Source organism: Canis lupus, chromosome 5 (genome assembly GCF_048164855.1).
Source record: "Canis lupus baileyi chromosome 5, mCanLup2.hap1, whole genome shotgun sequence".
In the NCBI taxonomy this organism is placed as follows: domain Eukaryota; kingdom Metazoa; phylum Chordata; class Mammalia; order Carnivora; family Canidae; genus Canis; species Canis lupus.
Window position 1 is genome coordinate 37,587,081 of NC_132842.1, and position 22,729 is coordinate 37,609,809.

The 22,729-nt window shown below is 40.0% G+C and overlaps 1 protein-coding gene across 11 annotated transcripts; it reads left to right on the top strand.

The window, feature by feature from the left end:
* Window positions 1-421: 421 nt before the first annotated feature.
* Window positions 422-22,100, top strand: RNF14 (ring finger protein 14). 11 transcript variants are annotated; one of them, XM_072826267.1, is made up of 10 exons: window positions 481-525; window positions 634-725; window positions 6,079-6,257; window positions 8,456-8,625; window positions 9,678-9,829; window positions 12,635-13,162; window positions 13,794-14,022; window positions 17,029-17,201; window positions 18,161-18,291; window positions 20,419-22,100. In XM_072826267.1, the coding sequence occupies exons 4-10, from the start codon at window positions 8,472-8,474 to the stop codon at window positions 20,474-20,476; spliced, it is 1,425 nt and encodes a 474-aa protein (XP_072682368.1). In that variant the 5' UTR covers window positions 481-525; window positions 634-725; window positions 6,079-6,257; window positions 8,456-8,471; the 3' UTR covers window positions 20,477-22,100. The 11 variants fall into 11 exon arrangements, with proteins under 11 accessions (XP_072682369.1, XP_072682368.1, XP_072682373.1 ...); XM_072826278.1 differs by lacking the exons at window positions 481-525; window positions 634-725 and adding exons at window positions 3,369-3,538; window positions 9,001-9,166; XM_072826268.1 differs by lacking the exon at window positions 634-725 and having other exon boundaries at window positions 422-525.
* The last annotated feature ends 629 nt before the right edge of the window (window positions 22,101-22,729 follow it).

Below are 22,729 nucleotides of genomic sequence, written 5' to 3' on the forward strand. Positions count from 1 at the left end.
GGGCCAAAGGCAGGCGCTAAACCGCTGAACCACCCAGGGATCCCCCTAAAACTAGAATTGATTAGAAAACTCTCTTTATCCAATCCTGACCTCAAAACTGGACTGTAAATATTTAGTCCAAATTATTATTATTATTATTATTATTTAAGATTTTATTTATTTATTCATGAGAGACACAGGGAGAGATAGAGGCAGAGACACAGGTAGAGGGAGAAGCAGGCTCCATGCAGGGAGTCTGAGGTGGGACTTAATCCCAGGTCTCCAGGATCAGGCCCTGGGCTAAAGGCGGCGCTAAACCGCTGAGCCACCCGAGCTGCCCTAGTCCAAATTATTAACACTGCTTTGAAATTCTCTCTTCTATTCCCTTCATCCTGTGACCTCTGACATGAGGTCATGACATGATGTCATAATTTACCTCCTGCTCTGATTTGTAAGAATTTCCCAAGTTGGTTCTTAGGCTCCCTCACTTTTTGCATCTAGGAGGTCACTGGCAGGATTCATAGTCTCACCTGTGAACACTCAAAGGTAGGGTTGCCATACATTTTGCTCTTGCTTTTACTTCCTTTGCCTAACATGAGTAATGATATTAGTGAATGGCTTCATAGACTCTTCTTCTATCTTTGCATCTTTAAGGAGCATGTTTCTGGTTTGGGTCTGGTCTGGACAGTATGGAAAATTATGAGTGATTATTTGCATCTCAAAAGTTGTCCCTCTGTCGCAGTCAGGTAAGCCCCTTCAATGTCCTGATTTTCTTCTCTCCTGAGTGCATGACCAGTTCTGTATTTTGTGGGGCTCAGTGTAGAATAAAAATAGAGCACTTCTTATTGGAAAATTAAGAACTTCAAGATAGGCATAGGAGAGCATTAGACTAAGAGCAGGGCCTTTCCAAGCCTGAGGCCTTCCTGAGAACAGGGCCCTGTGAGACTACACAGGTGACTTACCCATGAAGCCAATCCTGCCTGGAAGGCAGGGGTGGTAAAGACCTTTTGAATCCTGTAGGCTTGGATTAGAGGTTTACCCTTGAAAATTACTTTTCTTGGGGGAGAAGTATATGATATAGAGGACATAGGAGCTTATTAGATCATTAGGGCCACATTAGTTTGATGGTTTCCAGGAACCAGAACCAACATTTCAGCATCCCGCATAAGGACTGACTACCTAAAATTTTTTTATTGAGATATAATTCACATATCCCCAAATTCACCCTTTAAAAGTGTACAGCCCAGTGGTTTTTTTTTAAAATTTTTATTTATTTACTTATGATAGTCACAGAGAGAGAGAGAGAGGCAGAGACACAGGCAGAGGGAGAAGCAGGCTCCATGCACCGGGAGCCCGATGTGGGATTCGATCCCGGGTCTCCAGGATCGCGCCCTGGGCCAAAGGCAGGCGCCAAACCGCTGCGCCACCCAGGGATCCCCAGCCCAGTGGTTTTTAGTATAGTCACAAAACTGTGCAACCTTCACCACTATAGGATTTTCATCCCCCAAAATTAACCCCATATCCATTAGTAGTCACTTCCCATGCACTCCTGTCCCTATGGATTTGCCTGTTCTGGACATTTCATATAACTGGAATTATACAATATGTGGCCTTTTGTGTCTGACTTTTTCACTTAGCATAATGTTAAGGTTCATCCGTATTGTAGCATTTATCAGTATTTCACTCCTTTTTTATGACAGAATAATATTTCATTGTAAGGATGTACCATATTTAGTTTATCAATTTATCTAATGATGGACATTTAGGTTGTTTCAACCTTTTGGCAATTGTGAATACTGCAGCTATAGTGAACATTTATGTATACTATATGCAAATAAATATGTACCAGTGTACAAATGTAGTTGTGCATATGTGTACAAGTTTTTGTGTGAACATATGTTTTCAACTCTCTTGGATATATACTTAGGAGTAGAATTTCTGGGTCTTACTGAAACTCTGTGTTTAACTTTTTTTTTTTTTTAAGATTTTATTTATTCATTCATGAGAGACACAAAGAGAGGCAGAGACATAGGCAGAGGGAGAAGCAGGCTCCATGCAGGAAGCCTGATGTGAGACTCGATCCCAGGACTATGGGATCACGCCCTGAACCAAAGGCAGACGCTCAACCACTGAGCCACCCAGGCATCCCAACCTGTCTTTTTATTATAGCCATCCTAGTGCGTGTGGTTTCTCATGGTGGTTTTGATTTGCATTTCCCCAATGACTAATGATGTTGAACATCTTTTCATATGCTTCTGAACCATTTGTATGTCTTCTTTGAAGAAATGTCTATTCAGATCCTTTGCCCATGCTACAAACATGGTTAAAACTTAAACACATTTAAAACTGGATTGTCTCTTTTATTGTTGAGTTACAGAAATTCTTTTTATATCCTGAATATTAGATAAATGATTTGCAAATACTCCTATTCTGTAGGTTGTCTTCTCACTCTCTTGATAGTGTACTTTGAAGCATAAACATTCTTTATTGTGTTGAGTCCAATTTATCTCTTTCTTTCTTTTGTTGCTTGTGCTTTTGGTTTCGTAACTAAAAAACTCTTGCCTGACCCAAGTTCATGAAGACTTATTCTCACATTTTCTTTTAAGAGTTTTACAGTTTTAGCTCTTACATCTCGATCTTTGATCAATTTTGAGTTACTTTATGCATATGGTGTGAGGTAGAGGGCATGTAATTTTAATTCCCTCTCAGCCTCTCAATAATCACCTACCATTTGGTAAATTCCCCAACAGCGGGGCAGCCCCGGTGGCGCAGCGGTTTAGCGCCGCCTGCAGCCCAGGGCGTGATCCTGGAGACCGAGGATCGAGTCCCACGTCGGGCTCCCTGTCTGTGCCTCCGCCTCTCTGTCTCTGTCTCTATGAATAAATAAATACATAAAAAAATCTTTAAAAAAATAAAATAAATTCCCGAACATCTCTACGTTTCAATGTCCTCATTAATAAAATGGGAATAATCATAAGGTTACGGTGAAGATAAAGAGAAAATGTATGTAAAGCACTTAGCAAAGCGCTTGAAGCGTCCTAACTGCTCAATAAGTGCGGTAATAACAATGGTGAATGCTCTCCTAGAGGAGGTACCACAGAAATGGGCAACCTGCTTAGTCGGCCCGGAGGAGCAGGTCTGTCGTGGATAGACCATGGCCTCCCCTCACCTCTAAGGGTTGGCAAAACTTCTAATTCCCGAGCGCATCCCGGAACTACTGAAAAGAAGGAGCCCCGGGGGCACAGAAGCTGCGTTTGTATCAACTTGCCAGGGCCGCGTGTGGGGCGCGGTGACGGGACCGCGCCGGCAGCGCCGCCTTTGGCCTGCAGGGGGCGACCGAGGGACCGGGGCGGCCACGGCGCCTGCGCGAAGCCCACTCCTCGCCGGGCCGCCCCAGCCGGATCCGCCCGGCTCAGCTGACAGCTCCCTACGCGGAAGAGGCGGTGCGAGCCCTGGTTGAGCCGGGCGTCTCCGGGCCGGCCCGGCGGTGGCGGCGAGGGGACCCGGGCTAGGGCAGAGGGCGGAACTTTCTGGCTCGGCACGGCGGAGTGGCCGGAAGGTACGGTGTGGACCGCGCTCCGGGCGCGCGAGGCGGAGGAGAGCGGCCTGGCCGGGACTGCTCGGCGGGCCCGAGCCCCCCCGATTCCGGACAGGGCGTCCCCAGCCGGGCCCGGCCGAGATCCCGCCACCCCCCGGGGGCGCTCCGAGGGGCAAGGGCAAGGTCCAGGCCCTGCTCGCTGGGGACGGCGCTCTCGGCGCGCGGGCGCTGGGGCAGGGAGCGAGGCTGGGGCCGGGGCTGGGGCCGGGGCCGGGGCTCGGGCTCGGGCTCGCCGGCCGCCCCGCCTGCAGGTGAGTCGCGCCCACGACGACTCAGCACGCCGGGTCGTGCGCGGGGGCACAGGCGCGGCGGCGTGCTGACTCGGGAGCCGGGGCCGACCCCAGCTCTGCAGTTTGCACCGTGTGGCCTGGGAGGAGGAGGAGGATTTCCCGAGGCCGGAGGGGAACCCGGCGGCCCAGGGCTTCCGTCGCCCGGGTAGCCGCCTCCCGTGGGCCAAAGCCAGTATGAAACCCGAGGTCTGCCTCTCGTCTCGTGGCGCCGGGGTTTGTTCTTGCTCCTGGGTCTGAACCCAGATTTAGTTCTATATTAGCGGTGTGACCTTGGGCCGGAAAGAGACTTAAACTGCCCTTTTTTCTCATCTGTGTAATGGAAATATTAAGAGGGACTTGCTTCATGGGGCTGTGGGAATCTAACAGGAGTTGATACGTTTAAAGGGCTTAGCACAGTGCCTGACTCACGGAAAGAGCCCCCTGAGTGTTACTTTTCTTCGTGTAACTGTGACTCCTGCTTCTAGTGGGTTGTGGCAGAGCAGCCCCTGAGCCTTACACTTCGGGTCCCCAACTCAGCACACTGCATCTCACGCCAATTCAGTTACGGTGTTTTGTTTTGTTTTGTTTTTAATCCAGTGTCAAACACTAGGCACTGGTAGATGCTGAGACCAACACACAGATGCAGAAGACTTGATCCTTGCCCTTACGGAGCTAATTAATGGAGTCTGATAGTGCAGGTTCTTCATAAACCGCTCAAATGCAAAGTGGGATGTGCTAATGCCCTAGGAAAGTTACAGTAACAACAACAACAACAACAACAACAACAAAAAGCTTGCTGGATTTTGGAAGGCATCATCTCTAATTGAAAATTTCCACATAGAATAGGGGTTTGGGACATGAGCCTTAGAGGCCGAGTGGATAAAAATGAAAATGAAATGTAGGTCTGCCATGTGCATTAAGGGACTGGGACCTGATGGCAGGCAGCCTTAGAAGCTGGGGTGTGGTGGGGTAGGTATGAGGAGCTATTTAAGGGAAACACTGGAAAAAAAAAATAAGGGAAACACTGCTTGGATTAGAGCTTCTCAGTCCTAGGCACACTTAGGAATCATCTGGAGAGCTTGGAGAACTACTGATGGCTTGATTTAACTGCTCTAGAATATGGCCTAGGTATTGAGAGTTTGAAAAGCAGCTCCCCAGGTGATTCTAATGTGCAGACAAAATGGAGAACACTGACCTAAAACCAGAATCATTATAAATTCATCTTTCACCCTGTTTATAAATGTTTAAACAGGAAGAAACAAAATTATATTGTCACCGGGCACTAGGTCTGGTAAAATTGTTTAAGTAAAATAGTATAGAAGGACCTAATATAATATACAGTAGGTGCTCAATAAATGTGAATTGATTCCAAATTTCATTCTTAGTTTATTTGGGAGTCACACATCTGAGAATCTGGTTTCAAAATTACTGTTTTGTATGACATTTTTGCATGTGACTTCATAGTGTTCTTAGGTTTCCCCATAACCCATCTATGGACCACCTTCCTTTTCCCCCTTATTTCTCGTTGAGAAGTCTGGCTCTAAAACTTTCAGAATAGAACTAAAAACTTGTTTTAAATATCTTTCTGTCATGGTTAAATTGACCTAATGTTGAATATCCCTAGCAGGATTAATTTATTAGCAGGTAATTCATTAGTAAGAAATGAAGAAATAGAAGAAGCTGAAGAGGAAAGAAGAAACAGAAGCAGACCCAGGAAGATGTTTAGGTGTTTGTTATGGGACTTGATGTGCTCACTTCCCATATGACCTTGGTATTCCACCTCGGCTCCTCCCAGGGCTGAAGGCAGTCAGATAAGGCTTGTCATTGCTGATGACTTGCAAATACCCCTTTAACCACGTGGCTCAATTAGGCTTTCCTAAAGAAATACACAGCTGTAGATTGGCATTGACTATATGTCAGGATGTATTTGACTTAAGTGGTAATAACAGAAATTCAGAATTTAAATTTGGAGATTGAGGGATCCCTGGGTGGCTCAGTGGTTTAGCGCCTGCCTTCTGCCCAGGGAGTGATCCTGGAGTCCCACATCGGGCTCCCTGCGTGGGGCCTGCTTCTCCCTCTGCCTGTGTCTATGTCCCCCTCTCTCTCTCTCTCTGTCTCTCATGAATAAATAAACTTTTAAAAAATCTTTAAAAAAAATAAATAAATTTGGAGATTGTCCTAACTCCATGTTTTGTTTTTTGTTGTTTTTTTTTTTTTTTAATTTTTCTGCAGATGGCAGGATTTCTATAGTATCTCTAGTATGAGTTCCAGATCTTGGCCTTGTATCCAACAGTATCAACAGTCTCAACACCACCTTCTGGAGAATAAATGGGATTTGCATGAATTCCAAATTTTGAACTGAAAAACAGACTGCAGTGTTAATATCCTTTTCTTCTGGTTGTTAATAACAGGTACTAACCTCAATGGAAATATGTCACCGTGTTCTATTTGGGATAGGGATGAAGCTTAAGCAAAACCATGATCCTCTGTTGGCAAAAAAAAAAAAAAATTGAAAACAATCATTTTATATAAATTTGTTCAAATTTTATAGTGTCACCTTTAATAATGTCTTAACTTTTCAGTTGTATACATTTCAATTTTTAAAAAAAAATCTTATTTATTTTTATTTATTTATGATAGTCACAGAGAGAGAAAGAGAGAGGCAGAGACATAGGCAGAGGGAGAAGCAGACTCCATGCACCGGGAGCCCGATGTGGGATTCAATCCCAGGTCGCCAGGATCGCACCCTGGGCCAAAGGCAGGCACCAAACAGCTGTGCCACCCAGGGATCCCTAATTTAAAAAAATTTTTGAAGGCATATTTGCAAATCCACTTAATAGTCCAATATTTTAATTGACAGATCAGTAATTTTTTGTTTTAATGAATTTTTATAGATTCTCATTACATATTTTTCTGTATACACATTATCTGAAATTGTGGTGCATCTTTCAGTTGCTGCACTTAAAAAGCATCAATTTTACATTTTAATTGTAGTGTATTTTCATTCCTACTTTTGCCTAAAATAATGGTAAGTCTTAGAATTGTTTTGATGGACTCTGGTAGTATTTTTAAAAATTTAACGTTTCTTTGCTGCATCCTTAGTTATCTAACCCTCTCCTGTAGTATCTGCCCCTGAAATGTTCTCTAGAACAGGGTGCTCTCAACTGGGAGCAGTACCCCTTCTCTGCACCCCTGGTTGGGGAAGCACATTTGGCTATGTTGAGGGGGAGGCATGCTGTTGGCATCTAGTGGGTTGAAGCCAGGGATTCTAGTACACATCCTGTAATGCACAGGACAGCCTCCCACCACAAAGAATTATTTGTTCCCGAGTGTCAAGAGTGTTGAGGTTGAGAAAACTTGCCCTAGAGGTTTCTGTACATTTAAAAAACTCATTGATTTTTAGGAAGATATCACATGTATTTTAGTCTTCTGTGAGCAAGGCACTTAGCTAGATTTGGTGGGCAAATCAAAATAATTTGTGATTTGTCTTTTTTTTTTTTAAGATTTATTCATTTATTTGAGAGAGCGCACGCACAAGCAGGAGAGGGAGAGAGAAACTCAAGCCAACTCTACATGGAGCATGGAGCCTGATGCGAGGCTTGATTCCACAACTCTGAGATCACTACCTGAGCTGAAGTCAAGGGAGTCTGATGCTTAACTGACTATGCCACCCAGGGACCCCAATGATTTGTCCTTTTTTTTTTTTTTTAAAGATTTTATTTATTTATTCATAGACACAGAGAGAGGCAGAGACACAGGCAGAGGGAGAAGCAGGCTCCACACAGGGAGCCCGATGTGGGACTTGATCCCAGGTCTCCAGGATCACACCCCAGGCTGCAGGCGGCGCCAAACCGCTGCACCACCGGGGCTGCCCTGATTTGTCCTTTTTAAAAAAAAAATTTAAGGGCGCCTGAGTGGCTCAGTCAGTTGAGCATATGCCTTCGGCTCAGGTCAATGATCCCGGGTCCTGGGATCCAACCTCATATTGGGCTCCCTGCTAGGTGGGGAGTGTGCTTCTTCCTCTGCCCTTTCCCTCTGCTCGTGCTTTCTCTGGCTCTCTCCCTCTCTCTCTCAAATAAAAAAATAAAATCTTAAAGTTTTTTTAAATCATGCTTTTTTTTTCTATAATTTTTTTTTAAGATTTTATTTATTTATTCATGAGACACACAAAGAGAGAGGCAGACACAGGCAGAGGGAGAAGCAGGCTCCATGCAGGGAGCCTGACGTGGGACTCGATTCCGGGTCTCCAGGATCAGGCCCTGGGCTGCAGGCAGCGCTAAACCACTGAGCCACCTGGGCTGCCCTAATTCATGCTTTTTTTTTTTTTTTTTTCTAAATCAGTGATATTTAACTGATGAAGGCAGCAGTTAGAAGCACCACAACCGTCATTTTTGAAAAAGTTATTGCTATTGCAATGCTACTGGAATATTAGATATGTCTATCATATCTAGTTTAGCAGAAAAGTGGAAATATGGAAATAGTGATTAATTCTTTGCAGTTGTTTGTAAGGAACTTTACCTTTCTTTTTTTTTTTTTTTTTTGGTGCCACTAGGCTTGTCCAAACTCTGTGCCTTTTCTGTTCTTAACTAATTTCAATGATTATCTTCAGCTCTTCAGAAAATTAAATGTCGTCAGAAGATCGAGAAGCTCAGGAGGATGAATTGCTGGCCCTGGCGAGTATTTATGATGGAGATGAATTTAGAAAAGCAGAGTCTGTCCAAGGTGGAGAAACCAGGATCTATTTGGATTTGCCACAAAATTTCAAGATATTTGTGAGCGGTTAGTTAATAATATTCTCTTAAACAGATTTTTATAAATGTTATTCTCAATTTCTTAGTGTACCTCAAACTTACTATCTTGTGTTTGTAGGCATTAGTGATAGATGGTAGTACTACAGACTTAAGGCATGTTTCTGTTTTAATTGAAAATTGGACTGAGAGTAAATAGTTCTCAATTTGATTCGCCTTTTGACCACCGAATTGGGATATTATCCTGCATATTTCATGCATTCTAATTTTCTAACTAGCAGTTTATCAGCTATGAGTCATTGGCTGTTAAATAGGGATAATAAAAGAGAAAATGACATAATGTATGTAAAAATGCTTGGAAAGTTTTAAAGTCCCGTGGTGGTTGTTAATATTGTTTGGTTTCCAGAATCATTTCAACTACCATAAACCTGTGACATATGCTGTTATTCTGTGACCTTTTGCTTCAGAAAAAAAAAAAAAAAACCAAACTACTTTTGATACAAACGTTCACAGAAGACTTTGATGCACACTTTCTCAAAATGTTTCTACTATAAAGGCATTGAGTAAAGAAAGTAAGTGTGATTTTTTAAATGAAACTTTGATTACGAGAATGTTGTGTGTTGTATCTTGCCCTCAAGCCTGAGATCATTGTGTTGGCACAAATTCTCCCAAGTATGATTCATGAGTAGTTGGCACATGCTGCTCTAAGTAGGTCATGGCTCTTTAATAGAAATAAACATCCTTTTCTCTAGATTGTGTCTGTAATCATCTACTGTAAAACAACAAAAGAAAACATTGTTTATTACTTATTAGCTAGTGTTAGGAATTGTACTCAAAAGTATACACGAGAATAAGTTATGTGTCTTCAGAAATATCATGGTGCTTAATAGATTTTTCAAGGACTTACGATTTTTTTTTTTAAAGGTGGTGGCTATGAAGTTAAAATAAGGAAATAGAAACTGCTTTGGGGGAGGGTTCTTCTCCCCTCAACTAAAGCATTAGTCCTTCTTGAGCACTGTTCAACAGTAATGGACACTCAAGTGTTGACCAGCTGATTCTTTCTAATCTTTGTTTTTGGTTCAGGCAATTCAAATGAGTGTCTCCAGAATGGTGGCTTTGAATACACCATTTGCTTTCTGCCTCCACTTGTGCTGAACTTTGAACTGCCACCAGATTATCCATCCTCCTCCCCACCTTCATTCACACTTAGTGGCAAATGGCTGTCACCAACTCAGGTTAGACCCGAAACTTAATTTCTCCTATCCGTTTTTAGAAACTTAAAAAACCATCTTTAATTGAAGACTATCTTGATGATCTTGAATTCATTGCATGAAGAACAAATGGCTTTGGTTTTGTAATTTTTTTTCCCCGTGCCTTCATGAATCCTAATGGTAATGAATTGAAAGTGTTTGGTGTTGTAGAAAGGAATGACATTAATTAGGATGACTAATCATTATGAATTGCAGTAGGAATCATTTTTAATCAAGTATATATATATATTTTTTCCTTATCTTGCTATTTTTCCACTTAATCTGCTTTGTAATAGAGATTATAAGGTCCTCCTAATTTTCCTTAGATGTTGGTATTACTTTTTTCCCTTAGTTTCTTACCATTCCTTAAATGAAGATTTAACTATAATTAGGAGGACTAAAATTGAGCTGATGTAGTTAGAATAAACACATTTCCTAAGTCAACATAATAAGCACTTTTATTTTTAGAGATCTGTGTATTAATAACAAATGTTGACTGGTCTCCCACAGATGTAAATGTACACAAATAGAAATGCATAGGATTCCTATATTTCCTATTTCACAAGCCCTGTATTATGAAGCCTTCATTTCCTCTGGCTTACATATCCTTTCATAGTAATAGCCTCAGCTCTTGATTGAGACATAAATATGACTTGAAGGTAATATAAAGTACTCTGGGATAGATAATGGATCAATAGCAGCTACTTCTCTAGAAGTCGTGATGAAGATTGATAGGCTGATGTATATTAAGACAAAAGCTGTCAGAGTTACTTGACCTCAAGGAACAGCTTGTCAGTTTTTCCCTTTTGATCATGGAGTTTTCATTCCACCCCACTGACCAGTCTAATCTTTCAGATGAGAGTGCTTTTGTAAAATTGAGCTTATGATTTAAAAACAAAATTAAATTTTAAGTTAGGCTGATACATGTCTAATAAAAAAGGAATATTACCTAGCATTCTGATATCTGTGCCAGAGGCAATACATGTAATATAGTGAATTATTTGCCCAAGCATATCAAGGCTGTTTGACATTTAGATCACTGAGAGTTGACTAAATTATTTAGATACTGATAATCTCATTTCTTCAGAGAGCTCTTGATACTTTATATCCGTACATGTGTGTACATGGATACACACAAGCACAAACAAGGACAGATTCACTGTGTGTGTGGTTGCAGTTTCAGATTCCAGCCAAGTAGCATCTACTTACTGCTGGCTTGTGGGAGTGTGGGAAAGGAGAGTTGTTCATTATTTTATGTGTTACAGCTGAAATTACAGTAGGATTCTCTATCAGATGCATTCTTGTAATTGATGTTTTAATTGGCCTCCTATTCCTTCCTGGTTCAATTCTTGTTTGCTGGACCCTGATTCCTTGGCATTGTGAATCTCACTTCTTTGTTGGACTTGGTGGCTCAAATAGTACTCAGAGCTCTCCTTTTAGTATTTATTACATTTTACACATTTCAGCAAGTTTCTCAGAAGTATGATGATCTTATAAGCATATTCATGTCAGTGTGAAAAAGTATTTTGCACGGTATTTAACGTAGTAAGTTTTTAAGATCAGGAAGTGTTTAAGTTTGTCCCTGTGTAGGGTGTGGTAAATGGCACTACACAGAGCAAGGAACAGAAAATGTGGTCTTACCACTTGTTATTTAAATTTACAAAATTTGTCTGCATCTGGAAGGCTTATTTTTTCTGTTTAGCTAAAAAGAAAAGCTGCTTATAATTCCTGAGCTCTACTTACCAATATTTTACATTTCTAATGGAAAATCCTCTTATATTTGCCTTTCAAATTGAACAAACCACCTTTAAAGAGAAAAGTCAGAGTAGTCTAAACTTTGGTTGCTTAGCTTAGGAAGTGTAAGCTTTCCCTATGGCAGCAAAACCCTGTTGAGAGCTTATAATCAAGTCCAGGTTCCATATCATTTTGTCCCCCTCCATTAACCAGGATCTGGCGTAAGCCCAGATTGCTTAGTTAACACTAGCTTGTAAATCTGACTAACAAGGATTCTGAGGTTGGATTCTGTTAGAATCTTTCACATGAGTTGGCTTTTTGTTAGGACTGAAAAAGTTAGAATTAAAAAGTTGGGTGATATTATTAAGCTGCTCTAATCATTATGTAGCATACCTATAGGACTAGGACTCCAAAGGATAGAAGTAGTTCATTTTAGGGTTGTCTGGGTGGCTCAGTGAGAAGGATCTGCCTTTGGCTCGGGTCATGATCCTAGGGTCCTGGGATTGAGTCCCAAATCAAGCTCTCTCTCCACAGGGAGCCTGCTGCTCCTTCTGCCTCTCTCTCTCTCTCTCTCTCTCTCTCTCTTTGTCTCTGTCTCTCTTTCTCTCTCTTTCATGAGTAAATAAAATCTTTTTTTTTAAGTGGTGCATTTTAGAGTCACATCTCTTTCTCCTACATGAGAATATGTATCAATACTTGAACAACCAAGAATAGAAAAAAAATCCTCCATTTCAGCTGCTCATGTGTAGACCTATACTCTTAGAGCGTCCTGCCATTTCTCTTGTTTTCAGGATACTCTTTTTAGCTTCTGACTGTGTGTTCTGCTGTGACTCAGTGTTGTTGAATAGTGTAAGAAGTGCCCCAGTAAGAATATTGGTGTTTTTTACAGCACACTTTATCAGAGCAGTAAAAAAAAAAAAAAAAAAAAAAAAAAAAAATTATGTTAGGAATTGTAAGGGCTTCACTTAGAAGTTAAAAAGATTGCAAGAGAAATGAAGAGTTGACAGTATGATCATCTTTCCATGCTCACTAGCACCCTCCTGTGCTCTCTCCTAGCTCTCTGCTCTCTGCAAGCACTTAGACAACCTATGGGAAGAACACCGTGGCAACGTGGTCCTGTTCGCTTGGATGCAATTTCTTAAGGAAGAGACTTTAGCATACCTGAATATTGTCTCTCCTTTTGAGCTCAAGATGGGTTCTCAGAAAAAGGTGCAGAGAAGGACGGCTCAACCCTCTCCCAACACAGAACTAGATTTTGGAGGAGCTGCTGGATCGGATGCAGATCAAGAGGAGGTTGTGGATGAGAGAGCTGTACAGGATGTGGAATCGTTGTCAAGTCTGATTCAGGAAATCTTGGACTTTGATCAAGCTCAGCAGATAAAATGCTTTAACAGTAAATTGTTCATGTGCAATATCTGTTTTTGTGAGAAGCTGGGCAGTGAATGCATGTACTTCTTGGAGTGCAGACATGTGTACTGCAAAGCCTGTCTAAAAGACTACTTTGAAATCCAGATCAGAGATGGCCAAGTTCAGTGCCTCAACTGCCCAGAACCCAAGTGCCCTTCGGTGGCCACCCCTGGTCAGGTAATCCTCTACTCTGCTGATAGCTGCCTCCTGATTCTCTTTCATAAAGGGAGGCATCTTCTCAGCAATTTCCTTGATGGGGCTCATCAGGGTAGGGTGAGGCCTTGAAGCCTGCCCACCTGCAGGTAGTTTCAATATGTCCATCAAGAATGCCTTGGTCTTCCTCAATGATTGAAGCAAATGTAAATACTTCCTTTGCCGGCCTGGGCATGAGCAGTTCTTGGCAGGGATGAGTGTCAGAAAAATTACTGTAAAGTGTTCTGTTGAGTTACTTGCTTATCTGCTGGATTCCATCAACCCTGGAGAATCAGTAACCCGCCTTTATGTGACGTTGGGATCTGAATGGTTAACAGAATCAGGGACAGCGTATTTAGTTTGACTTTTCTAATCAACTTTATTAAGCCGTAAATGTACCCATTTAAAGTGTACAGTTTGCTTAGCTTTGACACATATGTAGGCCCATGTAGCCACCATCTCAATCAAGGTATAGTCTCAGCCACATTTGGTTTGTTTTTGAAGTGAGACAGTTTTAGTTCATGTGCATCTAGTTAGCACCAACATTTTAAGGATCTCCTCAGAATCAGAACTGGCTGGGAAATCATCACATTTATGTGTTTTATATTCCCTCCAGGTCAAAGAGCTAGTGGATACAGAGTTATTTGCCCGTTATGACCGCCTTCTCCTCCAGTCCACCTTGGACCTGATGGCAGATGTGGTGTACTGTCCGCGACCGTGCTGCCAGTTGCCTGTAATGCAAGAGCCTGGCTGCACCATGGGCATCTGCTCCAGTTGCAATTTTGCTTTCTGTACCTTGTGCAGATTGACTTACCATGGGGTCTCTCCATGTAAGGTAACTGCAGGTAAGTTGTAACTGTGTGAACTCGATCCTTCTAGCCTCTACACACCACCACTCCTCCCACCCCTCTGCCCCAAGAGAAAACTAACATTTTAATCCTCCAGTTTGAAAGTGTTCATTCAGCAGATTTTTTTAAAAATTTTTTCTCCCGTTTTCTTTTCTTTTCTTTTTTTTTTTTTAAAGGTTTTATTTATTTATTCATGAGAGACAGAGAGAGGGAGAGAGGGAGAGAGGCAGAGACACAGGCAGAGGGAGAAGCAGGCTCCATGCAGGGAGCCCGATGTGGGACTCAATCCTGGGGCTCCAGGATCATGCCCTGGGCTGAAGGCAGGCACCAAACCACTGAGCCACCCAGGGATCCCCTCAGCAGATATTTTTGTTTCAGTTATTGTCCTAGGCTCTGGAGATACCCTCATGGAATTTATATTTTAATGGCAGAGATAGGCAAACAAAATAAAAAGAATATTAGATGGTTGTAGGTGCTGTGGAGGAAAAAAATAATAAACCAGGGACAGGATATGAAATGTTCTGAAGGGGAAGTGGTTTGGGATTTTACTTAGGGGAAAAAAGGGAAGACTTCAGTGGCAAAGTGGTTTGAATAAAAGGCTTGAAGGAACCAAGGAAACAAGCCATGCAGATAGCCAGGGGGAACATGCCAGAAAAGGAATGGCAAGCTAATTTCTGTCTATGAACATGGGATAATGTAGCTTCAAGTTAACAAATCAGACTGTCTTAGCTGCTACTCTTTTTCCATGGCACCTATGTCTGATCAGTCATCAAGTTCTTTATCATTGAGCCCAGGGAAGCCACAGAATGTTCATCAACACTTAGCGCTTCAGAAAGCCACCATTTATTGAAGCGGGTACAGGAGGTGCAACTATTTGCTAATTCTGATCTAATAAATAAGGACTGAGAAATCAGGCCTCAGACCTCAGTTTAACTAGATTTCATGGGTTAGTTTTTTTCAGGCTAGCAGGGGTAATGATAATAGCTATTTCATAGGGTTATTTGAAGGATCAAATAAACTATCGTAGTGCTACTTGAAGCTCGTATTTTTACACTAGTCTGTGATAAAAGAAATTGAGAGTGAGAGCTAGAAAGTTACAGTGATTTCACAAAATAATTTTATGTCAGATCTAATAAAAATTTAAGCTTTGTTTCTTGTTTTTAAAATAATTTTTCTAATAATTCATTTGATTATATTTTGCAAAAGTTGGTCCCTGATAGGCAGGAGGAATAGGTGGCGGCAGGTGTGTGTGTGTGTGTGTGTGTGTGTGCGCGCGCGCGCGCGCATGCAGAAAACTGGTTTTTCACCATAAACAGTTTGAGAACTGGGCTGATCCATTTAAAATGCAAAATGTTAACCATTAATGCCATTATTACTATAGTTACTATAGCAGAGTGTTATTATCTCCCAAGAAAGTAACCCTAAGAGGAGAATGACTGGATTCTTCCAGTTGCCTAGAGCAGAGTCTTGTAGTGGATATGGGCAGATGGGATGGAGGATTCACCAGAGTATAATATAAGCCTTTGCTTTAGACTTCTATAACCTTATCTTGAGACGCTGAAGTACATTTTAGGTGTTTCATAGCATTTGTGGAAGAAGTCAGAGAGGCTTGGGGACTTTAACAAAATTAAGAATTCCTTTCTTGGGATGCCTGGGTGGCTCAGTGGTTGAGCATCTGCTTTTGGCTCGGGTCGTGATCCCAGGATCCAGGATTGAGTCCCACATCGGACTCCCTGTGAGGAGCCTGCTTCTCCCTTTGCCTATGTCTCTGCCTCTCTCTCATGAGTAAATACTCATGTCCCTCATGAGTAAATAAATAAAATCTTAAAAAAAAAAAAGAATGTCTTTCTGTATCTGTCTCTGTAGATCTAGCCATAATTGATATTATTCTATAAAATACATGAAATACTAACAATTATTTTGAGAACATTAGAGCAATAATCTTTGAAATTCTCAAGAAATCTGGGAACACAAAAATGCTTTGATTTTTTTTTTTTTTTTTTTTTAGAAGGATAAAAATGACAAGATAAAAAGGTACGTGTCTGCTACATCTAAGTAGAGGTGATGGAGCCATGGAATGCACAGTACAGAGAAAGAAATCTTCCCCCCAAAGATCAACTACATAAAAAGGGAGTCAGACTAGTAAATAAAATAATTAGAACAACGTTGAGAGAGGTCTTCAATTAATCTTGTTGAAAAATTAAGGTGATAGAATGTGAACAAAAGTTTTTGTCTATAAGTAAAGCCCTTGAGAATGGCTGCCTGCTGCAGCTGAGTTAAGTGATAGAACAGTGCAGTGAAATTGAAAAATATCAGCGGAAAGGTTGAAAGGAGGAACTTTACCTGTGGGTGGTAAATTTCAGTCACTGACTTTTTTTAATCTACAGAATTGAATAGTCTTTGCTCTTAAGCCAAAGATGCTTTGTTTATTTGGTAGGCCTTGTTATTGTCAAGTGTGAATGATGCTGACTTTGTGGAAAATCAGTGTGTGTTTCAACCTGTGACTTCTAGCTAAATCAGTCTTTAACTGTATGCTACTAGTTGCTCAAACATGTCAACATTAATAAGTCAGACTCAACAAAAAAGATGACCTCTTATTCTAATGCCTTGAGCAAGTCCCACTTCTCTAGCTAGAGCATTCTTTTATATTCTTTGTCATTTGTACATGTAATATTTTTACCTACTTAGTTCTAACCTAAATATGCCTTTTTCTGGATTCTGTAATGAGTATTTTAATTGAGTTATAGCCTGCTCATAAGTTTTTAATAACTAAATATTGTCATTAATTGGTTCTTTCACATGTGGTTGTTCCCTTGGACATTTAATTTGTTTGCCATTGTTATGTGCATCTCCATGCATATAACTTTACTTTAGATTATTTCCTCGTGATTAAACTTCCAGTAATAGCATTATTGAATAATCAAAGGTTATAACCATTTTTTAATGGTTTTTAGTCAGCTTTGGAAAGTTGTATAAAAGTTAATTTTCCATTTCACTTTCCAGAGAAATTAATGGACTTACGAAATGAGTACCTGCAAGCAGATGAGGCCAATAAAAGATTTTTGGAACAGAGGTATGGTAAGAGGGTGATTCAGAAGGCACTGGAAGAGATGGAAAGTAAGGAATGGCTAGAAAAGAACTCAAAGAGCTGCCCATGTTGTGGGACTCCCATAGAGGTAAAGGTTTGGGCCAGATTTGGCAGACAGACTTACAAGCTTGTTACGATTGCCTTAAGAAGCCTATTAATTTTATGACTAAGAAAACACATTTATTAAGCTTTCTTACTTATAAAATGCAAATTCACTACCAAATATTGTTAATGATCCTAAATGTATGTAGACTTACCTTTTTAAATGCTTTCATAGAGTGAAAATTGTCCTCACATTGTATTCACATCAAATTTGAATATGTTATGGAGAGCCCTAGTGGAGCTACAATGAACTCTTAACTCATCTACATGATAAAAAAAAAAAATCAAGCTTGACTTCTTAGAACTATTTATCCTGGAAATTAACACACCTGCTTATTAAGAAGTATACACTTAGGAAATGAAGACATTTTCCTGTTAGTCTGAGCCAAAATAGACATTTAATTAAATCTATTGCTTCTTGACAAAATCGTAATATGTTTTAAAATCAGAATATAACTTGGCATTTGATGCTCCTGTTTTAATCCATTGTATCCTAACTGAACCAAGTGGTGGTTCCCCAGTTACTTTGTTAAGGAAACTGGCATTGTGTTTAACCACTTTAGGCATGCCTCGGCACGTTACAGTGGAGGATTTGGTACCAAATGTTTACTTAGATTTATGTAAAAAGTTTAAAGTCACACATATTAAACCCAAACATTTTTTTAACCCAAACATTTTTAATATTAATTTACAAGTTCAGCTAATATTATACATACTTGGTTTGAATCTACTATTCATCGAAAAGATTTTGTGAAGTATCTAGTTGTAGGTACACCTGCTAAATATTTTCTGTATTTCACTTGTAAAGCAACAGAGTAAGCATGTAATAGTCCCTGCATGAGGAAAAAGGAAGAGACTGGGAGACCATTGTACTCAATCTTTTTAGCATGTGCTTTTCTCTTTTGTTTTTATAGCCTTGATATTTTTCTCTATCTTTCCCACCAGAAATTAGATGGATGTAACAAGATGACATGTACTGGCTGTATGCAGTATTTCTGCTGGATTTGCATGGGTTCTCTCTCTAGAGCAAACCCTTACAAACATTTCACTGATCCTGCTTCCCCGTGTTTTAATCGGTATGTATACACAGTCCAGTCCCCTTGGTACTTCATTTGTGGACCACTTTGCTTAGAGAATTCTCTTACATATTTTTTTTCATGTATGTGGACTTTCTATTTTCTTGAAAACGAGTTAATGATGAAAAATGTGCTGTCTGGAAATTTTATTTTTTATCCGCCTCAATTTTTTATAGTGAAACTGTTCAAACATACAGAAGAGGTGAAAGTTGAAAGAGTATGATTAGTAGGATACCATCTATGAAGATGAACAAGTGATAATAAAATTCTTCTATATAACAAGAATATTTAAAGAAATTTAATGATGATGGCATATTTTAATGTAATAAACATATTTAAGGATGCCTGGGTGGCTCAGTGGTTGAGCATCTGTCTGCCTTTGGCTCAGTTGGGTGATCCCGGAGTCCCAGGATCGAGTCCTACATCAGGCTCCCCTTGGAGAGTCTGCTTTTCCCTTCACCTATGTCTCTGCCTCTCTCTCTGTGTTCTCATGAATAAATAAACCATATTGAAAACTTCCCACTTATCCCTGAAAGTATCTTTTAAAGCTGTTTTACTGAACCAGGATATAATCAGGTTCAAACATTTTACTTGGTTCTGTCTCTTCAGTATCTTACTATAGAAGAGTTTTGCCCACCTTTTTTCCTCTATGTTAAGGAAAAACATGTTTCCTCTATGTTGACACTTTAGAGAGTCCAGGCCACTTGTCCCGTGGAGAACAGCTTGATTTCTAGAGTTTTATTTCTCCCTGTTGTCTTTTTGTTAGTTTCTCTGTCCTTAGTTTCTCTGTCCTATTTCCTATAAATTGGAAGTTAGATCTAGACTGAGTTTGAATAGATTTAGAGTCACATTTTTGACAAGAATACATGAGGGTTGATGTGTACTTCTTATTGATCACATTAGGTCCATAATGTCAGGCTGTCCCAGGTTAGTATGCTGCTCAGTTCTATTTGCTACATTGTAAATGTAAGTTTTCTTTTTCTGTTATTAGTAAGTAATCTCTGGGGTGGTTTCTTGGCACAGTGTGAATATCCTGTTTTTTCAACAGCTCTGATTTCAACATCAGCTGATGATTTTTGTTAAAAGACGTCTGTATAGTATCTACAATCATTGATGTTACTAAATTATAAGAGAAATTGAAGAAATAGGATCTTTCCATGAGCCATTATAAATCTAGTGTTGAAATTGCATAAATTTCATTTTATTTTTTTAAATTGCGTAAATTTTAGGTAACATGGGAAAGTAAAACAAATTGGCAGCTATAAAACATACTGTTGGAGAGTGCAAGGACAATGAAACAGAGAGTATAGTGACTCACATGTAATAGAGTAATGGTGGTTTGAAAGAATTCCCCCTTCTAGATTGCCTGACTCCCCAATCCTGGCTTAATTCCATCTACTGTATATGTGTACACTGAGTATCAATTTTTTGATACCCATTTTCCGTTATTGTTAATTCTTGGCCCTAGAGAATTTGGATCTGAAAAGGGCTATTCTTGGAAACTTTAAGACAGCTTATTCAGGGGCGCTTGGATGGCTCAGATGGTTAAGCATCTACCTTCAGCTCAGGTCACGATCTCTGGGTTCTAGGATCAAGCCCCATGTTGGGCTCCCTGCTTAGTGGAGAGCCTGCTTCTCTCTCTCCCTCTGCCTGGTGGTCCCCCTGCTTGTGTGCTTGCTCTCTGTCTCGCTCTCTCTCAAATAAAAAAATAAAATACTAAAAAAAAAAAAAAAACTTGTTCAAAGGGAGCCATATTTCAGCCCTCCTTGGTGTAGTGATTAAAGGAAAGGAAAAGATGGGGATCCCTGGGTGGCTCGGTGGCTTGGCGCCTGCCTTTGGCCCGGAGTGTGATCCTGGGGTCCTGGGATCGGGTCCTGCGTCGGGCTCCCTGCGTGGGGCCTGCTTCTCCCTCTCCCTGTGTCTCTGCCTCTCTCTCTCTCTGCATCTGTCATGAATAAATAAATAAAATCTTAAAAAAAAATAAATAATAAATAAATACATAAATAAAGGAAAGGAAAAGATACACATGTTATCAGAAGAATGCAGAAAGTAATTTTGAGAAAAGGAAAGAGATGATACTAAGTTTTTCCCAAGTGCCTATAAATGTACCTTATTTTATGCTTCTAGGTTGTTCCATGCTGTGGATGTTAATGGAGATATTTGGGAAGATGAGATTGAAGACTAGTTAACTCCTACTGCTCAAGATAAGGAAGTGGAATGGTTTGCCCTAATCTTTTGTCGAGTACAGAAAATAACTGCAGGATATTTAGGGTACCGTTAATTCACTCTTCCTTTGTAGAAGATGTGGAAGAACAAGGTTTATATTTTCGTGTGGTACTACTGATTAAGGCACATTCATATGTTTTTCATTGTAACATAGAGAAAATTATAAGCCAAAGGTTCAGAAAATGAAAACTAGAGAATATTAAATACTACAGTGTGCCCGAAGCTCTGAATAGTTAAAAAATAAATATTTATTTTCTTCCCCAAGCTTTAGGTAAGGAAAGGAGTCAAGAGTTAAAGACCTTTTTACCTGAAAACATCCCTCTAAGACATGTGGGAGTCCCCTCAGTATTACTCCTTAAAACTGGGATGGGTAGAAAGAAGCCTTATTAAAATTGTACTGAGAGCCTGATCTCATTAACTCCATGTTACATTCCTTTCAACCTAACTGCCAAGTTAGTATTCTTTGGAGGAAGCCCTTTATTCTGTAACTGATTGGATGGCCCAATGTCATTTTGATCTACTGCTTTTCAGAATAGAAATTTATAGATAATTTGAAAAATATTTTTAATGCCACAAACACTGTGGGTCACCTGGTATTTATTAGTGGTGTGCAGTCCACTGGTTTTGAGCCAAGTCTAGAATTTCATGACACTGGCCCAGAAGAATTTGAGTCCCATTCAACTCTTCGGGGCTGTAGAGCCTAGATGCAAGATGACTTGTCTTTGCTACCTTTTTGTTCTACATTCTCTCCCTTTCCTCTTACCCTACCTTCCATCAGTGAGGACAATTTTAATATTAACTCCAGCAGCTCATATTTTTATTTCTGCTGAAGTAAGAGAAAGCCTAATATATTCCCAAGCTGAACAAGCTGTACTTTCTTTAATTACCTCCATTTTGAACTCCATACCATTGTAGTTCCAGCCTTCATTTTCTGAATTCTTTTTAAAGGTCTTTTCTAATGAGCTATGGAAATTTGGCTTCCTACCCCTTTTTGTAACAGCACTGTTTTGGGGGATAATTTTGGCTTAATTCCTAGATCCCTGTTTCTGGGTTTTGATGGCTTTTTGAAAAATTGTCTTTTCTTATGGTTTGGTGAATGGTTTGGTAGCAAAATAAGATTTTTTGAAAAAGAGGACAAGAGGGATACAGCTGCAGCTGTGAACAGTTCTTTTTTCCCAAATTGTCATTGAAAATTGGGGAATCACTTTTCACCATTTTATGCGTGTGTATCCAGAGTCAGCAGGGACTGTTTCTGGATTGTCAATGAGGCTGCTTAATCTTAAAAATAAAAATAATTTAAAAATTGTCTTATAATTAGAGCAGAGTTTCTGCTACTCTGTTGCCAAGGCATCTGATCACATTTTTAAAAACAATATGGCATGTAACACGTATTCTTAAAGTGAGCAGAAAAAAGTCATGGAATAGCATTTCTTCTCTTAACCAGACTCATGACTGAACCTAGCTTTTAGTGCCTCTATTTTGTTTGGACCATATGGCTCATGAGCTTTCATTTTGCACATTTTATATAAGAACTAAAGAATAAGTTGAATAAGAAATGGAAATTAAAATAGTTATACACAATACACCTAAGAAGAGTGGCTCTGTGATTGAATAGGAATTCAGTTGAAAAATTTTTTTAAGTAGTAGCCACTCAGAAGTTCCCCAGTTCATGGACTAGTTGGTATTTGCTAGAGGTTATTTTATTATTTTAGGCTTTTGCACATTATGTTGATGACATAGTGGAAATAAGAAAGCTTCATAATGAAGGTTTGCGAAAGAAATGGGATATTTCTCTTTCTTGATGATTTTAAAAAACACAAGTGGTTAGTCTCAGACTTGTTTGTTCATCTGAATGTTTCATCCTTTTTCCTTAATTTCATCCTCTTTCCTGCCATTTTAACAAAGACAATAGGGCTTGTGAAGTCTTAATTTTGAGACATGAGTTATGCAGTAATTTTAAGATGGCATAGTTTTGGCTAGAACACTTTTGTCTCTGAGTAAAATGAAAAATTGGCTTAACTCCCTGAATGCCCTATGAAATGCCTGGGTTTATGGAAGGTTGGTATATCAAGAAACTATATAATAGAACAAAGAGTTTTATACCTAGTTTAATTTCATGAAGGCTCCCCCCCCTCCTTTCTTTTTTTCACAATTGGGCCAGGATTTATCCTACATTGACATGAACCTCATGTGTTCTCTTGATGAAAGCAAG